Genomic DNA, 18,732 nt, shown 5'->3' with positions numbered 1-18,732 from the left:
TGCGTTGCTCTTCATTCTGGGTTGAACCTAGCTTTTAGTCACTGGGGATTAGATGCCGATTTCCCAGTTTTCAGAGGGAGACCCAGAAACTGACTAGAGCCCACACAGGAGCTCCTTGGAGATGGCCAGCTCTGCAGGGACAGCCTGGGTCTGCACCTTGGAGCCTCTGGGGGAAAGAGAAGCCTCCAGAAAACCAAGGTGCATTTAGAGCATTTGCCCGTGAAGTGAATCTTGCCCAGATTTAACTTCTGCTTCCAGGGACCTCAGCTTGTGTTTCTCAAGGGCCGGGAGGACACCCTTGTGGATGAACCTGTGCTCCAGCTGAAGACAAGCCATGGAGCAGCACGGAATTATGGAGCAATATGGAATTATGGACTGCTTGGACCACCCAACAGATTGCTCCTCTGCTCAGAGACTCACCCCTCACGGTGACTGTCCTGGTGCGTACAACACGGAGGCAGACCTGGAAGCCGCGGTGCTGCATAAGAGGGGGGAACACTCTCGAAACAACCACCCGGGCCTTCAAAAACCCCCAATTTTCCACCCTAACGAGCCCAGCTCCTGCGCCCCCACGGTGAAGTTTTCCCCCTGCAGGCAGCTCCGCAGCCCCAGCGGCCGCCCGCAGAGGGCGCCCGGGCCCCGCCGCTGCGGCTGCTGATGGCGGCGAGGGGCGGTGCGGTGCGGGCGGGCCGCCTGCCCGCCTGCCTCCCCGTCACCCCGGCAGGGCCGGGCGGCCGCCTGCCTGCTTGCCTCCCTCCGCTGGGTGCCGGGGCCCTCGGCGCGGGGCCGGCCGAGCCCGAGCTGGATCGGCGGAGCAGCAGCAGCCGTGGCCAGGTCGGTGTCCGCCCCGCTTCGTGTCCTCGCCGCGCCTCCCGCACGGCCCCGTCCCGGCCTCCCCGCGAGGCCGCCATTACACGGGGCGGGGGGCGCCTGCAGCAGCACGGGCACCCGGGGCTGTCCCCTCCGGTGGCGGCCGTCCCGCTGTCGCTGCTGTCCCCATGTCGCTGCTGTTCGCCCCCCCGAGCTGCCCGGCCCCGGCTGTTCCCCTCGGCCCGGGCTGGGCACGGGGAGGGCGAAGGGCTGCGGCTGCCCGAGGCGGTCGGGCTGGGGCTGGGCGCTTCTTTGGGACGGCGCTTCTTTATCTCTCATTTTTCTTCTTTCTTTGATAAGCTGGAAGCTTTCTGTGAGAACTGGACTCGGTTTATGTGGTCGATTTGGCCGTGCTTTATCATCAGTGCTGAGAATGCAATATTCACAGCTGGGGCTGTGGGAAGATGCACTTAGAGAAGAACTAGAGCCAGGGGTAGATGAACGGGTTAATGCTCGGGAGCGCGTGAAGAAGCTCCCAGTTACTCCTTAGCTTAACTCACTTATTTTAATTTTCTTTTTCACCCACACTAATAATTAAATTATGAACACTATACAACTGAACATCCTTTTGGATTTCAGGCTGTAATCAGCTGCTATCTAAGGAACTTGCAAAAGTGCCAGCTGCACACACACATCCGACATCGTTACGCGTTACTCGCAGCGACCCGTTACTTGCCACCCCAGCGCTTGCCATGGTCGGAGCACACGGGTATTTGCAGCAACTTGGCTGCTGGAGGGGCAGAGCGGCTGTGGCAAGTCTCCAGACTTACAGGAGAAGCATGTTTTGCCTCCTCCGCACCGTGGAGCTGTGTTTAATGAAGAGGACTTCACTGTTAAAATACTATTTATTTCTGTTCAGGCATCTTTATTATGTAATAGGGGATTAAAGTAAGGGAGTTGTCCAAAGCAAAGTCTCAAGCTACTGATGCCTTATAACTAAATATCCGAAACCGCAAGGGTTCTATTCCTAGCTAGACAAACACTAAGCCTTTTCAGAAAGGTATGATGTCAAGCTTCTGGGCTAACACTTCATTGAAAATAATAAATAATACCTTTACTACAACTTTTTCAAATGCTAGAAAATGCTGTTTGGGCAGTAATGTAAGAATGGGGTTGCACGTGTGAAATTTTTACAGGGACATAACTCACCTTATATTTTCCTTTCTCACCAACTCTATGATTATAGGAAGAAAAGAAATGTCATGGCAAACTCATCCTGTTTTCAGGTGCAAAGCATTTCATGCAACAAAAGAGAAGTAAGAAGGGCTTTGTGGCAGATACATTTAGTTGACAGCATCCCATTGTTCTACCCACGGATGAAATTGGTCTTGGTATAGTGGCACAGTATTTTGCTGGGGATTGAAAAACAAAAAACCACACAATTATTTTAAGACTAAAAGTATAGTCTCAAGGGGCAGCAGCACAGAAGTTATCCTGCTGTATAAATGTTAAGGAATAGCAACCCAAGAATATCCACGTGCTTTAAATGTGTTAAGTGCAGCATGTGGCAGGAGGCCAATGCACAAGTCTGCAGTCATCTGGGAAGTGTAAGTGGCCTAACTTCTACCACTTCTTAAACTGTTTGGTTTTCTGTAACAGCTGCAGGGTTTTGGAGCAGGGTATAGCCTAAGTCAGGTGGCTGAGTCTGAATTGCCTCATTTAGACTTTTTACCCCATAGTCTGTGATTTTTTTTTTTAAGAGAACTTTTAATGCATGAGTCAAACTGCAGTCATGACATTCAGGCATAGTTTTGAATACCATATTCAACCTTTTTTTTTTTAATGTCTAATATGTTTTGCATATATTGAAAGGGTCGTTTTGGGATGAAGTTGAGGTGCAGTGTTTTCTGAACCTAATAAAATTTGCATGTTTATTGTTACAGTTTTTATAGATAGTTGAAAGTTTGTGGCCTAAAACCTGCCAAAGTAGCCTGTGTACTTTGTTTTGCCTCTTTAGTGGATGGTAACACCCTGTTCAGCTTCAGAGTACCAGAACGGGAAGCTTACTTTAAACATTACTCATAGATAAATTTTTTTAACTTTAAAAAATATTTTCGAAGATGACTACAAAGTCTAATAACTTCTCCAGTATAAGCTAAATATATCTAATAGACTAAGATGAATTCTCAGTGTATGAAAACATGTTCTCTTTTATTGTTTATGTGGTTTAGGTCCCATGATGACAGCTCTCTTGAGAGGCAGCCAGTTTCTGCAGAAAACTTGTTTCAGCACCGCAGATACTTGAAGTCTGGAAAGAAAAAAGATTTCCTGATGATTAGCAAAGTGAGTCCTAACATCACAGTGAATGATGCTCTACGAAAACTAACGCTGTGAACCTTCATCAAGGCTTGAATGTAGTTTGCATAATGAGAGTGGTTCCAACATGTTGTATTGTAGGAAGGGTAGAAAGCTGAGCCCTTCCAAGCCCTGTCCGTTTCCCAGGCACATGGTGTTACAAACATCAAAATTCCTGCCACAAACATGAGGCCTTTAGGGACTGTTGTCCTCAAGATACTTAGTCACTTCTAGGAGGATGCCCTTATGCCTCAGTGTTACTTCGTCCTGGTTTCTGAACTTGCTGTGCTTCTGAGTTGTTCCCAAATGGTCTTAAAAATTCTCGTTGTCTTTCTTGTCACTGATTTGACATCTGGCTTTAAGTACTAAACAGGTGAACCTATTAATACAATACATATATATATTTAATTTTTTAAATATGCTGTGGCTTTTTTTTCATAGCTAGTTGATTTGAGACTTCTCTGCATGGGAAATTATTAACCCTTGGAAAACCTAAGTATCATCACAGTGAATGGGAAAGCAGCTTTTTTTTTTTTTGTCAGCAGTAAATCTCAAGGAATAGTCACAGATAATTCTGCATTTTTGCTAAAAGTTTTTTCTTCAATTTTATAGTGGTTAGCCTTTTAGGAAAAAAAAATAAGATGTTCAATAGGGTGGATATTTCAGTAGGAAGAACAATAAATATCCAGAATTATTATAATTAGCTATGAGAAGATATTTTTTAAGGTCAGAAAGACCTTGTGCTTCAAAACTTAAGCTTTTTTTTACTTCACCTGCTTCATTCTGTGTGGGATGGGAGTGGAAATACCATACATTCACCTTATGAGGCTTCTCATGCTTTCCCTGTTTCCTCTGAAGTATTAAATAATACAAGCTGTCTGACACTATATTGAATCGCTAATTAGGCTGATTGGGCTACATATTCAAGTAGACCTTAGAGCTTGTCTGCAATCTGTGTAATAAATAACTTCTCTTTCATAATTTTAGCTGGAAATTAATTGCGTATAAAAGATCATTAAATTTATGTTCCATAAGTGTGAATAGAGTGTTCAGGATGGATACTGTTAAAGAAAGCACTGTTGCTTCATTGCAGTAATGTTGAATGTGAAAATCAGAGTTTTGGTCTTAAGTGCAAATAAATGGCTGTGTTTACTTTACCCTGTAGCAGATTTCTGGCACCTCTCTCTAACACAGGCTCAGGCTAAAATGCTACAGTGATAAACATCTGGAGCGTTGCATATTTGTCAAGGGTTAATGAATGCGATGGGCTACAAAGTATTTTTCTTTCTTGGAAGTCTTAACTTCTTTTCTGTAAGCAATAAATATGATCAAGCATCTTATGGTTAATGTCTTATTCACACTGGCTATATTTATTTCTTTGAATTTGGCAGGTTCATTTATGAGATTGGAAATAACTGCGATATCAAGCATCCGTCTGGATGCAGAGGTCTTTTCACAGCGGATATTCAGCATTGGTAAACAGATTTGCGGATTTGCATGGGGTAAAAATGGAGGCAGAAATAAACTTCTGAAATTGAATCTCAGTCCAGAAATGATGGCTTCCCAGCTGTATACACATGCTTTCAATATCTCCCCAATAGAAACTAGGAGACTGTGTATAAATGGAACACCATGGATTTGGCATCTTCTGGAAGAATGTGTTGAGAATGCGTGGGAGTACTGGAGCGTTGTCATAGGACTGATTTCCATTGTCTGTTTTCTGTTTGCTGCACTACCGTAAGTTTAAAGTCTTAGGCAGTCCTCAGACTGAGACATGAGTAATCTTGCCTGAAGCCTTTTTCACAAGCTGCCTTTTTTTAGTTTATCTTGGATATGTTTCTCTATCTGCATAATACAGATATAATATGCCAGAGAAGCACGTTGTTCATGTTTAGAACAATATTTGGTGGTTGACAAATGAGCTTGATGTACTGTTCTGTTGTACTGACTTGACACTAATCTCTGCCACTTAGAGCAAATGAGAATAAATCACCTCTTCTCTCTTATCTTCTCCACCCTGAGATGTGTGCACATGCAGCACACTTGCTGCAAAAACTGGCTCGGTGTTTATTTAAACCGCATGCCATGCCACCAGTACTGTTGTGCTGGCTCCTGCCATCAAAGTTTGGACTCAGAAAAGGTCAGAAAAAACAGCACATGAGTTAGCACTTTGGTAGTGCTAAATTAGTTGATGTTTGGTGGACTGGCACTGGGTTCAGATTTCAAACGTAGGTAGGAGATGGCAAAAGAAAAGCAGAAATGCTGCTAGTAGACGAGAATGCCTGAAACAAAATGGGATCGACTCCAAAGTCTGTCCCCATAAGGGAAATATAATTTACTGAACTTACAAAAGTGCAATGGAAATCAAGCAAAATAAAAACACTCTTAGTAAGCTGTTGAGGTTCTGAAATATTAGTTGAAAAGGGACCATACATTAAAAGTGTCGTGTTTGTGGGTATGGAATTCGTCAAGACATGTCTAATGGACTCAAATTTGGGATTGCTTCATAGCCCCTGTTATGAATCTGAGTAACAGTTCTCCAATTTGGAAGCATAAGTGCAGTTGTCAGCTCTTACAGGAGCTTTGTTCATTCTTAGCACTTCTGTGTTAAATAAATGTTTTTCTTCTTTCGGTATCTTAAAGGCTAGTACTTACGGCAGAGGAATATGAAATGATGATGGCATAGTTCTGGTGTCCAGAAAACGATACTTCAGTGCAGGACACACAAAAAAAGAACTCATACAAGCTGTAAGGAGGTTGTGATTTCAGGTTTTGTTACATGAGAGTAAGACATGGTGAGCGGTAGTGAATCTGAGTTCTCATTCAAACTGTAAGTGGGGTATTGCTGTGATGGGTCTCTTGTGGTTAAGAGCTTTAATTTTTCTTTATTCAGATTTTGAAAAATGTATTTTCAAGCTTGTCAAACATTTTTGGCTTACAATATTTTATAATTACTTCTGGAATTTGTGCCAGTCAAATTTACGTTGCCTGTCAGAATGGAAAAGTGGATCAAGCGCTGTCTTTGGGCTTTCTGCTGTGTTGGATAGCTGGAGATCTTACAAATTTTATAGGCTGCTATTTAACAAATCAACTCCCAATTCAGGTAATCTGTTGATATTTCTACTTTTTGATACGTACTTTTCGACTGTCTCTTTAACCTCTAGGATAATGTAATATTGCACAGTGTAACAGGTACTGGGAAAGAAAATAGTCTTACATTCTATTCTATTTATAAAACAAATTATAATTTCCCAGATATTTACTCTGATACCATTGTATTACCAGAAACGTTTCGCTCTTGCAGTTAGCATTTTGAGTGACTTACCGCGCTATATTCAGTAAGGAATGAAGTGGGGAATTATCAGCCAATTTTCACCTTCAAAGTAAGGTTGCAGAGGTTTGTTTGTTTGTTTAACTGGTTTTTTAACAGCTTCTTTGAACTAGAACTTTCTTGTTAATCTGTTAAAATTTGAAAATACAGTTCCAACTTCACTGGAAGAAGCCTTAGTTGTCAGTGATCTGTTGTGTCTGGAACTTTCTTGTCTACTGTTTCTATTTTCAGTTCTTAATGAAAGAAGGATGTATGTGTCAGTCACAGAAGTTTTCCCAAGCTGGAGATGGACCCAAGAGTGGACAGAGTTGTCGTCTAGTTTACAACTTAATGTTGTCTAACAGTTTCATCTCCCCCATTGTAAAGGGGCAAGAGAGAATGTCAGTTCTGTCTTCTTGAGGCAGGAGGCACTAAGCAAGACTGATAGATTCCAAAGTGCTGGGAAACTGGGTAGAGTGGACTTAAGCTTCTGGGCAGGAAAGAATTTATCAGTCTGCCCAGGCAGGAATTTGTGCCATGCATCCTGCAAAGTGACACACTTGTGATTGTGTCAGCATGTCACCATTGCACAAGCTTTACATCCCATTCATCTGCTGCTGTCTAACTTGGTATTTGTTGTTCACGTTATTATTATGAAGCACAGTTAAGTTCAGAAAGTTTTAAACTTTTTGTATACTGAACAAGCAAATGTATTTTTCTCTTTCAGACCATCACTGCCATCTCTTATGTTAATATGGATATAATTATGATTTCACAATATGTATACTATAAGCTCAAGAATCAGAAGATGACAAAATGTAAGATTTTTAAGCAATTAATATTCTCCGTTAAGTAGCACATTCTTCACTGTGATGTTTCCTATAGCATTTAAAGAAAAGCTACCTAAAAATAGAGTACACAAATTCAACCTGGAGTTGTCAGGCCTATTTCTTCCAGTTTTCTTAGTCTTTTTGTGAAAGTCCTATTCTTTCTCTACTCCACCTTTTCTGCCCTCCTCTTACCCACAAAATATCTGTACATATTTCCTAGTACTTTCAGTTTATATAGACATAAAAAAATACTGTAGCTTTGTGGAATCTGGTTCCATATTTTAACTTGCTCCATGGTTTTACTACCTACTTTCAGCTATCTAACTATATGTGTAAGTTGAGAGTAAGCATTATTGCTTTGTGTGGCTCAGTTTCCTTCATGTTGATTAAAACGTGACTTTATTTGCTTATAGCATAAAATATGTTGACATCTTCGTGCGTCCTGTTTCATACCTACAATTAAGAAGTATTAATGGGAATGAAATTGCTTGAGTTGCTTCATAAAATCCTGGCAGTAGTTGTAGTATTCAGCCTACCAAACGAACTACTGCCTTTACTGAAATGGAAGACAGAAAGCTATGTTCACTCCGTATCAAATCAAAAACATTATTTCATCAATCTAAACAAAACAAAAACAAACAACAACAACAAAAAAAACACACCTAAAACCCATGGTGCAGTGGAGGTAACAAAAAGCTGAAGCGAAACAGATGCCTGTCCAGCAAACTAAATAGGGATAAAGCAGATTCATTCAATATGGAGCTGATAATAAGCCTGGAGATAGGTCAGTGCTGAAGATATTTCCTTCCTGCTGCTTGCTCTTGAAAACAAATGCAGGCTCTTGTGCATTATAACTGTCCATGCCTGTTTCAGCTCAACTCTTTGCGTAGCTGGAGGGGGAGAAATGGTATCGTGAATAAAGCAATAAAAGAGGGCTTTCCCATAGCCAGTTCTGGAGCTGTTACTGCAGGCAAGTTGGTCAATTTTGCATCTCCAAGCCTGTGAAACAGCAGTATTGCTTCCTGTGTCTCTTGTACAGGTTGCAGGTCTTTAGGGCAGGCTTTCTAATTCTATACAGCAATTTGTTCCGCAGGTAACAGTGACTGTAGGAGCTTACCAGTACCTTTTAAATACAGAAGATAGCATGGCTCGAGAGATCAGTAGGATTGTTTATCATTTTCAGGTTGTCTCATAGGTCTCTATGGAGACTTACTAGAGGGAGTCTTTATCTTTGCATATGTGAGCCTCTGCATGTAGAGATAAGGTTTCATATCTAGCTGACCATGGACATAGATGCTGGTCCAGCAGAGGACTTAAATTCAAAAATATCTTTCAGATAAGTAAGAAATCTAAATTTGAAATATCGTTGCTTTTGCTTTTTTAAATTGTAATGTGTTGAAAGAAACTGTTGTATTCTATTCTTAGTAGTTTTCTGTTTATCAGCTGTTACATAAAAGTAAATTACTAGGAAATGAAACTCTATATAAGAGATGAACTGAGTGTGAAAATTGTCTCAGTAGCAATGCTCCTGCACTGCTGCCCTCAGGTGGCGCATTAAGACACAGTGCACAGTGAGCAGGACCAGACACAGAGCCCAGGAAAAGAGGAGGACTCCTTAGGCTTGCGTTGTTGCTGAGAAGAAGATACTTGGTATTGTACCTTTAGATTTGCATTTTTATACTGCAGTTAACACCTGCTGTTAATTTAAAGTTACCTTTTATTTTTCAGCTAATTTGTTTGTATGTCATTCTAGGCAGCAAAAACCTGAAGAATTTCTGCGTAACCTGGATCTTGCTGTGTATAGCCCTGTGTATCGTCCTACTCTGTCAGCTGCTAATAAGAAACCAAGACCAGAGTTCAGTACTAGAAAGAAGTAACGTAAGTTCTTAACCTGCTTCCATTCCAAAACAAACAAGCAAAAAAACAGTATAAGTGTCTTGAAAGGATTGTGTGCTCTGAGGTTTAAAGAAATTTGGATGCTGTTTTTAACAATGCCTTAGAAATCATAAATGTGGTGCTATTTGGACATTTTCAGTATGTACCATACATCTCAAAATAAAGTTACAAAATAGCTTCTTTTAGCAGCTTCCTGTGTTTTGGGCTTATTCTGTCCCTTGAGTTATTAGGATGTGCTGCTTTGTGAAATAACATGTATACGTGTTGTCTTCCTGCCTGTGTTAGATAATGTGGGCATCCATGTAGAGACTATGCAGTGAGAAGTGAAATCAATAAAAGTGGAAAATTACAATTGTACCTGCTGCTGCTGCTGCTGTCACTTCACCAGGAAAGTTCACAAGCTATTCTAGCAATTTTACAGCCTTCGTACTAATGCCAGTAAAATAATTGTAATCCAGCAACATTGCTCAGCAGGGAGGCGGCTTATTTTCAAAATACAGCTAGAGTGAGAAAACTAACAATTCTCTTAAAGTGAAAAATGAGTATTTTGCTTTTTCTAGACAGGATGTTTTTTTTTTTTTTTTTAGTAGCCCTAGCTACAGTTTTTAGTTTTGGCTTGAATTATTGTGTTCAGGCATCTTGAGCAGAAGGACTGGATTGACATTAGTGTGACAGCCTAAAGCCTGGCACTGGTTTTGATCTTAGTCATGGCTATGACGCAGCACTGTGCATTGTTGTGAGATAAAGATTAAACCTTTTCTAGCCCTCTTTGGTCATTTGAAGAGCTGTCCTGAACTGCTTTGAAAGGAGTTCTGTCCAGAATGATAGCCTGTGGCCTCTCCGAGTCTCTGAAATGCTTGAAAATGTTATTGCCAAAACATATGTACCTTTATTTTTCAGACTTCTCTTGATATGATTGAAATGTCAGGCTTCATTTGTGGCTATGTATCTTGTGTGTTTTACTTGGGAAGTAGATTTCCTCAGCTTTATAAAAATGTAAGTAGGTTTTTGGCTAAGTATACTTGTATATTTTGCAAAATACTCTCCGTTGCTTGACATTTTGGATTCTTCCTAGCAGTGAGCCCTCAACATCAAAAGCCTGCTTGGCTTTTGTGGCTCTCTAAAATGGTAAAGAAAATGAAGGGCTTTATTTTTCCATTCAAAAGGGAAGAGGGTGGTAAGAATTTTGCAAAAATGATGGTCTTTAATTGCTAGAAGAGGACTGATTTGCCAGGAAAGAGGAAAGTTTTACAGTTTTACACAGTTTGATCAGATACATGAGCAGAAGCATGCTTTGTGTGATTGGTTTCATGAGCAAGTGGAATCTCACCTTTTCTTTCTCCAAACTACTCTAAATTAAATAACCAACTACAGGATCAAAAGTTAAAATTAGAGGAAAATTAGTTTAAAGCTTTAGACTTTTCCACAAAGATGCCATTACTGACTTTTTTTTTTTAATATACCAATAGTGAAGAGTCTGTAGGAGAAAAAATGCTAAGGGATTTACATAATCAAATGTATACAGGTATTCTAGCAGAATATGTAAATGATTAATTAATTTCCAAGCTTATTCCTGTTCCCCCTTTACCTATTCCATCCCAGACGGAATACCACAACATTTTCAAAGGGCTCTTCTGAACAGACTGATAGAGCAACAGACTTGCTAAGAACTAAAAATCATTTGGAAGCAGGTTATCCTTGCTGCTTTGCACTTACATAAATAAATACCATGTTAACTAGAGCTGCTTCTAAGAGTTGTAACAATTTCTATAGCAGTTGGTGATACGTGCTGAAAATACTAAGCTCAGAGGATTCAGAGCCCAGGAAGAGATGTAAAAGAATGTCTGAGAGTCTCTGGATGTATTATAGCACAAAATAGCAGAATTATCTATAACTGTCTACTGCGATGAATGTTTTAACATTTTTTTTTCTGTAACATTTCTTTGTATTTAGTTTCGGAGAAGATCAACGGAAGGCACCTCTTACCTGCTGTTTGCATTAGCCATGCTGGGAAACTGTACGTATGGACTGAGCCTTGTTTTAAAGATGCCTGCTACCAAATCTTTCCAAGCTCTGTACTTTTTACACCATCTTCCGTGGCTCATTGGGAGCTTTGGAGTTTTGTTTCTAGACATTCTTGTATCCTTTTGCTGTTATAGCTAGAGTTTTTCAGGATGGGCTTGTTAATAAGTAGATCAGATATTAAGTGGAATTTTTTAATCATGTTTTAAAAAGTCTTAACTTCTTTCAGAACAATAATTCATATGTTTTCTATAACAATATTTCTATAACATTAAGTTCATAGAAAATAACTACATTAAAGCTACATAGAACAGTATCATAGAACTGCACAGGTTAATTTTAATGTTGTAGCCGATACATAGTATACTAAAATATAGTTGTTCTGTGTGATGTCTGATAAACGTAAAAACAAAAAACACCTCCAAGACTGCTTGTTTTTAAATGTAAATATAGAATTATAGCTTTGAGAAGTTGGCTGACTTGTAAGTGCTATTGGAAGAGTGCATTAACGTGAGAGACAGACAATGAGATTTTGGCAAACTTTGTTTCAAGAAAATAGCATGTAACAAGGAAATGCTGCAGCTACCCTTAACTGTATAATTTGGGGCAAAATCAGATGCATTGATACAGTGAGTGCCTCTGAAAACCGTCAGCTGTGCTCACTGAGTCATGCTAAGAGCTGCCCTACTACTACACAGTTACATAGGTTAGTGTGCCTGTTTCTTGAAGTTCTGAGCAAACTTAAACACTATTTTTTTTATTCTTAATTCAGGGGACATATGTAAGATGTTTACAATGTTTTAGTTATTACTAGTCATGCTCTTTCTACGTTGAGCATTAGCATTCTGTGATCAAGAAATTAAAAGTAAAATATTTATGGTAATATTGTACTTTTGCTTTAGAAGTCTAGTGAATGATAATGTGGTATTTGCTGTTCTTCTGTTCATTGTGTGTTTATAGCCACCTGCCTTGTTACTTTAGCTTGCATTTTCATTTAAAATAGTATAAACAGGAGACTTTCTGATCTTCCTTGCAGTAAGAATTTTACTTTTGTTTCTTAAGACATCTTGGTACTTAGTTCCATTAACTCCAAGTACGAAATGGAATAGAGTGAAGAGGGATTTCAAGACCATGCTAAAGCATACTGTGTTAATCCGTTCCATATTAGAAGGAAGTTCTTTACCAGATTTACCTGGAACAGTTCAAGAAGTTATGATTCCCAGGCATCAGCCTTGTCTTTCTGATTAAAGTAATTTCATAAGCCACTCCAATTAGCCTGACGATGGGACAGCTGACCCTCGCCTTGGATGGGCTGTTAAATGGTACTGTCCCTCAGAATAGGCATCTGTGCTTCTTGCGTTTGTAAATTTAATTTTTATCTTTTGAGACAATGTAGTTTCTTTTGCACGAACAGACTGCAGGGCATCAGGGTTGCTAGCCCACGTGGCTGGTGTGAGCGCTTAGGCCTTTTGTTCCACAAATGAAGTGGAAGTTTCTTTTCCTCTCCACAGCTGGAAACATAAAACTGCCAGTATTTATTTACCAAAAAAAAACCCTAGGATTTGATCTTGATGACCCTTACAGTACATTATGTGCATATTAGCAGATGTCTCTCTGTGATGTACTCCAAAACTTTTACGTTGGCCACAAACCTCTCCCCTCTGCGAGCCCAGCCCCAGAACTGCAGTGCCAGTGTGCACATGACATTCATTTCTCAGCTCCCTCTTGATTGGAGTCTGAATCCAATCTTGCTAATAGTCTTCCAGTTCAAATTATATTGAAAGCAGATGCTCCCAAATTAGGTTGGGGAGCTTATAGAAATCTAGTCAAGTATATAGTGTTAGTTGAAAATGTATGAAGTATTTGTAATCAAGAGAAAACAAAAGCAGACCTCCAGCTTTGAGAAGCCCTGAAGGTATGGAAGTAAATTCTATTTTTTTTTAAAGAGACCTTCATTACTGTCTCTTGCCAAGCAAGAAAATCAAAATTCTAACAAACCGATATGTCATGTTAGACCTAGACCAGAAAAGAAAAGAGCAGGACCACTCGGGTTTTGAAAAACAGAGGACTTAAATGAAAACGTTGTAATCTCTACAAGAGAGGTGTCTCGTAATTAAGCATTTGTGCAGCAGTCTCTGGTTTGAGGAGTAGTTGTAGAAATTGTCTAATTCCAGTACGGTTTATTCCTCAGAGTGTGCAGAGTTTCATTAGGTGGAAGATAAGCCCTCATTCCTCAAGGTCCAAGGAAGGATTAAGGGTTCACTTACTCTGTGTCTGCTGCGGCATTCTTTCTTTTGCTTCCGTCTGCCGTGGCTGGCATTGACTATTTTTAGAACCAAATGGACTCCCGATCGCAGCTGGAACAGCGGCTCCAGTGCTACTCAGTGCAGGATTACACCGGGCTGGTTTCAGCTTACTTTAACGGGATGACGTGGTCATCCTGTTTCCTCGGTGTCTAAAGCTAGTTACTTGATCTCACAATAAGCTAGTTATTTTTGATAGATAATGGAAGTGTGCAGTTGTTTGTAAAGTATGAGTTGTCCTCTTTTTCATTTTAAGAAGGAGTTTCATAACGTTGCACGTTTGCATTATAAATCGGACATGATTTTGTTTTCCAGTAATTGTTTCCTTCCAACCGCTGCTTTGCAGAGGAAGGTGGCTGGAGTTTCCCAAGGGTTTTTAGGGGAAAGTGTCCCTGCCTAGGGCAGAGGGGTTGGGATTTGATGGTCTTTAAGGTCCCTTCCAACCCCAACCACTCTATGGTTCTAAGAGACCGTGAAGGCCAAGGTTTAAATGTGCCTGATGGGGTGGGGTGCCTTATCTGGGAGAGATGCTTAAGTCCATATTTGCCTATCTTAGGGTTCCATGGTGGACCTCACTAGAGCTTTACTTTGTGCGTGATTATTTAATGGCTCACCTGTACATGAGGATTTAAAATATGTAGTATTAAAATACTGAGTTTTTGACCAGTTCTGCCCTTGGAAATGTAGTGCTGGCTGCTGCTAAAAGTCTAAGAGACTGAATTTAGCACAGCTCTCCTGGAAAACTTTGTCCTTTTCTCTAAGTATCCTCTTTCACCCTTTCTTGTTTCCTCTCCTTGCCCCCACCAAAACCAAACAACTCTGCTTTGTATTTAGATTCAGGTAAGGCCCTTTACTAAGATTTTTGCCTTTCTTTTTTGTTTGTTTGTTTGACATCACCCTATTGTCAGAGCGTGATGTTCGAATACTCTGCAGGTAGTTCTTTTCATTAAGTGTAGCCAGGTTGTAACTAAATAGCCAAAGTATATTCAGCAAGAGCCAAGCTGCTGTACATGGACTCTTTATCTAGCACCTTTTGTGAGTTGCAGGGCAAGCACTTGGAATCCATTATATACTTCTACAAAACATCATGCTTTGTAATTTAATTACACGCTGCAAAGAATGTAAGTCTGACCTGACAAGTCAGCAAGACTTTCCCAGCCAAACTTCTCTGCACTCCTGTAGCTACCTGCTGTTGTCTCAAAAACATTGCATTATTTGATTTGTCATTAAATTGTTTGTAGGTTTAATGAAACAGATTTGATAAACTTGTTCAGTGGCTGTCATAAACACCAGTCTTGAGTAGTCAGCTTGGTTCTCGCCTCCACTCTGGGCTGTCTGCGTACTTAGGCCTTGGAGTTTCCCCCAGAAAGTCACAGACTTGAGCAGCAAGCATGTTTCTATATTAAGTAGTCTTGGCAGTCCAGCGTTTATTTTAAAAATACAACCAGATGAGCACATATGCTAAAAAAAGAAAAAAACCCACAGCAACATTCTGGAAATACTTCTTGGTGAATTCCACATCAGAATGGTAAGTTACAAAAATTAAGAGCTCTGTTGCTGCCGCCAGCTTGGTGGCTAAGTGCTAATGCAGCCCAGTCCTGTCCCCAGCCTACAGTGTGATTTCAGCAGATCTGATCCCCAACCCACAACAGATTTTTCTACCAGTGCAGCTTTTAAGACCTGGGGAGGTGTTTGGCTGCAAGTCCAATAAGGCCTATTTGAAAAAAGAAAAAGGCAGGAAATTTAAGTGGTAGCTACATATGCTATAACACTAATTTGCTAAATTTTCTTCTTAAAGTTTCCTGCATAATACTGCAGAAGGGCTTGAAATGAGTGCTGATCTGCTGTCTCTGAAGGAAATCCTGTCTAGTCTTTAGCTGGGAGGCCTTAGAGGTGGGATGCAGGAGAGCTTTGGGAAAGTGGGACAACTCTTGGGGCTTTGCCTAAGAAATTTGTAGAGAATTTCCTCTGCTTCCATCCAGCCCTCCCAGAAAGCTTTTTATTTTTAATTCTTATTTTTATAAATAAGCATGTACTTTAGCCTCAGACTTCTCACAAATGTTGTCTACCAGCCAAGTTATTTTAACTGGGCTAAAGTGTTCCTGGCAAAATTTTATATGCCAGATTTCCTCCCAGAGAAATGCAGTTTCAAATTAAAGTGGGGTTTTACGTGTAGTAGTAGCGGTAACAAGTCTCAATTAAAGCTGAACATAGATGAGCATCCACTGCACTTTGCGGAGGGGTACCCAGGTATACGGATGGCTTCTCGTTTCCACACCCTGTACTTTTAAGCCTGCTTCCATGCTGGGGGGGGAAAGGAAGAACCACAGGCAGTGCCTCACACCCAGGCAGCATTGCCACCTCGCTGCCCACTGGGGGTGTTCCCTTGTGAAGGCAGGCTGCTGGGCCCGCTGCTGGGGGTACACCTCAGTTCGTATCAGTGTACTGTCACTAGGAAATCTGTTCTGGAAGATGCTATGCCTATGTCTTGTACTATTGAAACATTTTCCCTGGAAAAAAAAGCCACCACAGTCCCTTATGGAAGGACAGCTGGAGAGATTTGTATGATACTTTTATATTGTAAAATGGTGTCTCTATCAAAACCAAGTGCCTGGTATCCAGGTCAGTACTGAAGTATCAAACTCAACAATCAGAAATTCTGAGGAGTAAGGCATCTCTTATCCTTTCTATGTGCAAATCGCCATTTTTTTGAGGGCTAGATATGCTCAAAGTCAGTAATTTTGTTTGAGAGCTGGAATAATCAGGAAAAAGGACAAGTACACACTTGTTAATTCTTTTTAGATTAGCAGTATTTCCAGTGGTCTGTTTTACAATAGAAATAAACAGTTATGTCTAATTGCACAATTCTGTGTTGAAAACAGTATTAAATACTGAGTCATTGAGCTGTCGGCCTGTCATTGCCTTCCAATACCAAATGAGGGAGAATTTTGTTTCCTGATCAGGCCCTGTTGATCCACCTCTAAGAAGTTTTTACGAACTCCCCCTCCTTACCAGCAGCCCCATGTGGGCTCCCCAGGTGAACGATGCTCCTCTTGCACGTCTGATGAATTTCACGCTTAAGACCCTTGCAGGCAAGAGATAGCAAAGGATATTCTCATTTGTATTTGAGCTGTAAGGCTGAGGTTTTAAGTTAATTTTTTCCTGTATCTTCCCTTCTTTAGTATTGCAAATAAAATGATTAAATGTTTTGTCATAAAGAAATACTGAAAATGAGTGTTAAGTAAGATTTGGAAGAGCTTGTATGATAATGTAGAAAATTCCACAGTTAGGATTAAATAAAATGGATAATACCCCACAGTACGTGAATTAGATGAAACAAGTTTTAAGTTTTCCTCTGTGGACTGTGGTGCTCAGAGTCTGAGCCAGAGCTAAATGGGTGGCTGCTTTTATTCTGCGCGGCTTGCTGTCTTTCACTGAAAGCCAGTACTGCAAGTGCTGCCTCTGTATCCCAGTTAATTACTTCCTTACCCCAAAATAACAGGTGACTGTGCAGTTTGTTCTGTATCGTCAGCACGAGGAAAGGCAGCCTGGCGTGGTGGCGCTGGAAGTGGAACCGCTGCTCCTGGGCGAGGAGACCGCCTAGTGCGGTGTCGTGGTAGGCTCCTGCCTCCTGTGCACTTTTGCTCTTGGATGACCTCAACAAACAGTTGGGATTGCAGTTGCTTAGGGACCACATTTATTACTTTTTTATTTATTTTGTCATTAATTTGTCATTACTTATTTGCAAATGATATGAAAATAAATATTTAATACTGTATTTCAGGATGATATCAAGTCTTTTTTCCTGATTTTTTTCCCCACTTTTTAGGCTGTTTCTCCCTATCCTGATAGGAAATCACAGCAGTGACTGCTTTAGAAGTATGTATTTGATGTCGTGATACAGTGCATATCACGAGGTGACTATTTTTAGATGAAAATCTACATCTAGATAACAGTAATGTGGCTGTTTAAAAAAAAATGCAGGATCCATTGGTGTGCTTTTATGTCAATCTTGTAAGCTGGTGGGATCCTCATGTACAGCTTGTTGCAAAGTATTACTATGCATTTTATTGTCAAGTTAATTAAAACATTTATACGTCAATACCTGTGTGTTCCATGGAATATAATTACTGTGTGCCATCATACACTGTATGGAAAGGGGTTTTTTATGACTTGCATTTCTTTACAAGCTGCTGCTCTAGGTAAGTACTGGAGGGGGGTATGCTAAGGAGACTGTACCTTGCAATTGTCTATGGTGTGTTAGGTATTTTTATTCAAAACTGTTCTGTTTGAAGAAAACTTTAATAAGATCTCAGAATAAAATTCTAGTTAATATTTCATTGTATATGCATATAATGATTCACTTCAATAAATAACTTTGTGAACAAAAGGGCTGTTTTTTAAAAGTCAGTATGAGTCAGTGCATTTGTGGGCTTATCATGGAACTCATCCCCTTTGATTTCAGATAACTTTGTTGAAGGGACATCAGAAGAGATTTAAAATAATAATAAGAAGAAAATAAATTGAGTGCAATTGATCATATCTAAATCTCTGCCAAAAGTGCACACTAAAAGTGAAGCATTTTTCTCTCTGGACGTTCTAGAACTTCTGCACTACTGATTAAAACAACAACAATGAAAAACAACAGAACAACAATAAAATAAACCCCTACAAAATAGGGTGTAGAGTGTTTTGGGGGTAATGTCATCCCTGCTGTTGGATAGGGAAATGTGAACTGATCTCACCCTGTGTTCCAGCAGTCACTTACCTATATGAGTGACTGAATTCTGTGATCTTGGAAAAGAATTTATAAAAGGGATTTGCCAAATAGTATTGTGGAAGGCCGCGCGCTTCTGAGATGTTACAGCCCTGCACAGCTGGGCTTCTGGGTGAGCTCCCCATGTGCAGGGTGCCTTTATTGGCCTCAGTGTGTACTGTGAGTGAACATGCTTTTCCTGGTTTCTTAAGCTTGTAGAGGGTATTAGAAGTTAACCTTTTCAGTACATAAATTAAAATGCAATTTGTCTCACTTGCAGATTTATATGCTGTACACACGAGATTATCAGACGCTTGCCTGGCTGCTGATTGAAACCATGACTTGTTACTTTTTAATGCAGTTAGAATTTGGTCTTGCATTATTTCTTCAAAGATTATTTCCCTTTTATTGCTATAAGTAATCCTATTTCGGGTTGCCTTTTTATCCATG

General features: G+C 40.3%; 1 protein-coding gene across 5 annotated transcripts; it reads left to right on the top strand.

Moving 5' to 3' along the window:
* The first annotated feature begins 666 nt into the window (after window positions 1–666).
* Window positions 667–17,916, top strand: SLC66A1 (solute carrier family 66 member 1). 5 transcript variants are annotated; one of them, XM_035566475.1, is made up of 10 exons: window positions 667–834; window positions 3,042–3,153; window positions 4,557–4,640; window positions 4,767–4,902; window positions 6,139–6,268; window positions 7,203–7,293; window positions 9,059–9,183; window positions 10,102–10,197; window positions 11,155–11,340; window positions 17,029–17,916. In XM_035566475.1, exons 3-10 carry the CDS (start codon window positions 4,565–4,567, stop codon window positions 17,128–17,130), a joined length of 942 nt encoding a protein of 313 aa, XP_035422368.1. In that variant the 5' UTR covers window positions 667–834; window positions 3,042–3,153; window positions 4,557–4,564; the 3' UTR covers window positions 17,131–17,916. The 5 variants fall into 5 exon arrangements, with proteins under 5 accessions (XP_035422368.1, XP_035422369.1, XP_035422366.1 ...); XM_035566474.1 differs by having other exon boundaries at window positions 682–834; window positions 4,557–4,667; XM_035566472.2 differs by having other exon boundaries at window positions 682–834; window positions 4,557–4,902; window positions 17,029–17,142; window positions 17,356–17,916.
* Window positions 17,917–18,732: the final 816 nt, after the last annotated feature.

The sequence above is a fragment of the Cygnus atratus genome, chromosome 9, assembly GCF_013377495.2.
Source record: "Cygnus atratus isolate AKBS03 ecotype Queensland, Australia chromosome 9, CAtr_DNAZoo_HiC_assembly, whole genome shotgun sequence".
NCBI lineage: Eukaryota > Metazoa > Chordata > Aves > Anseriformes > Anatidae > Cygnus > Cygnus atratus.
Note: the sequence above shows the minus strand (reverse complement) of the source record. Positions and strands in the feature narration are given on the sequence as shown.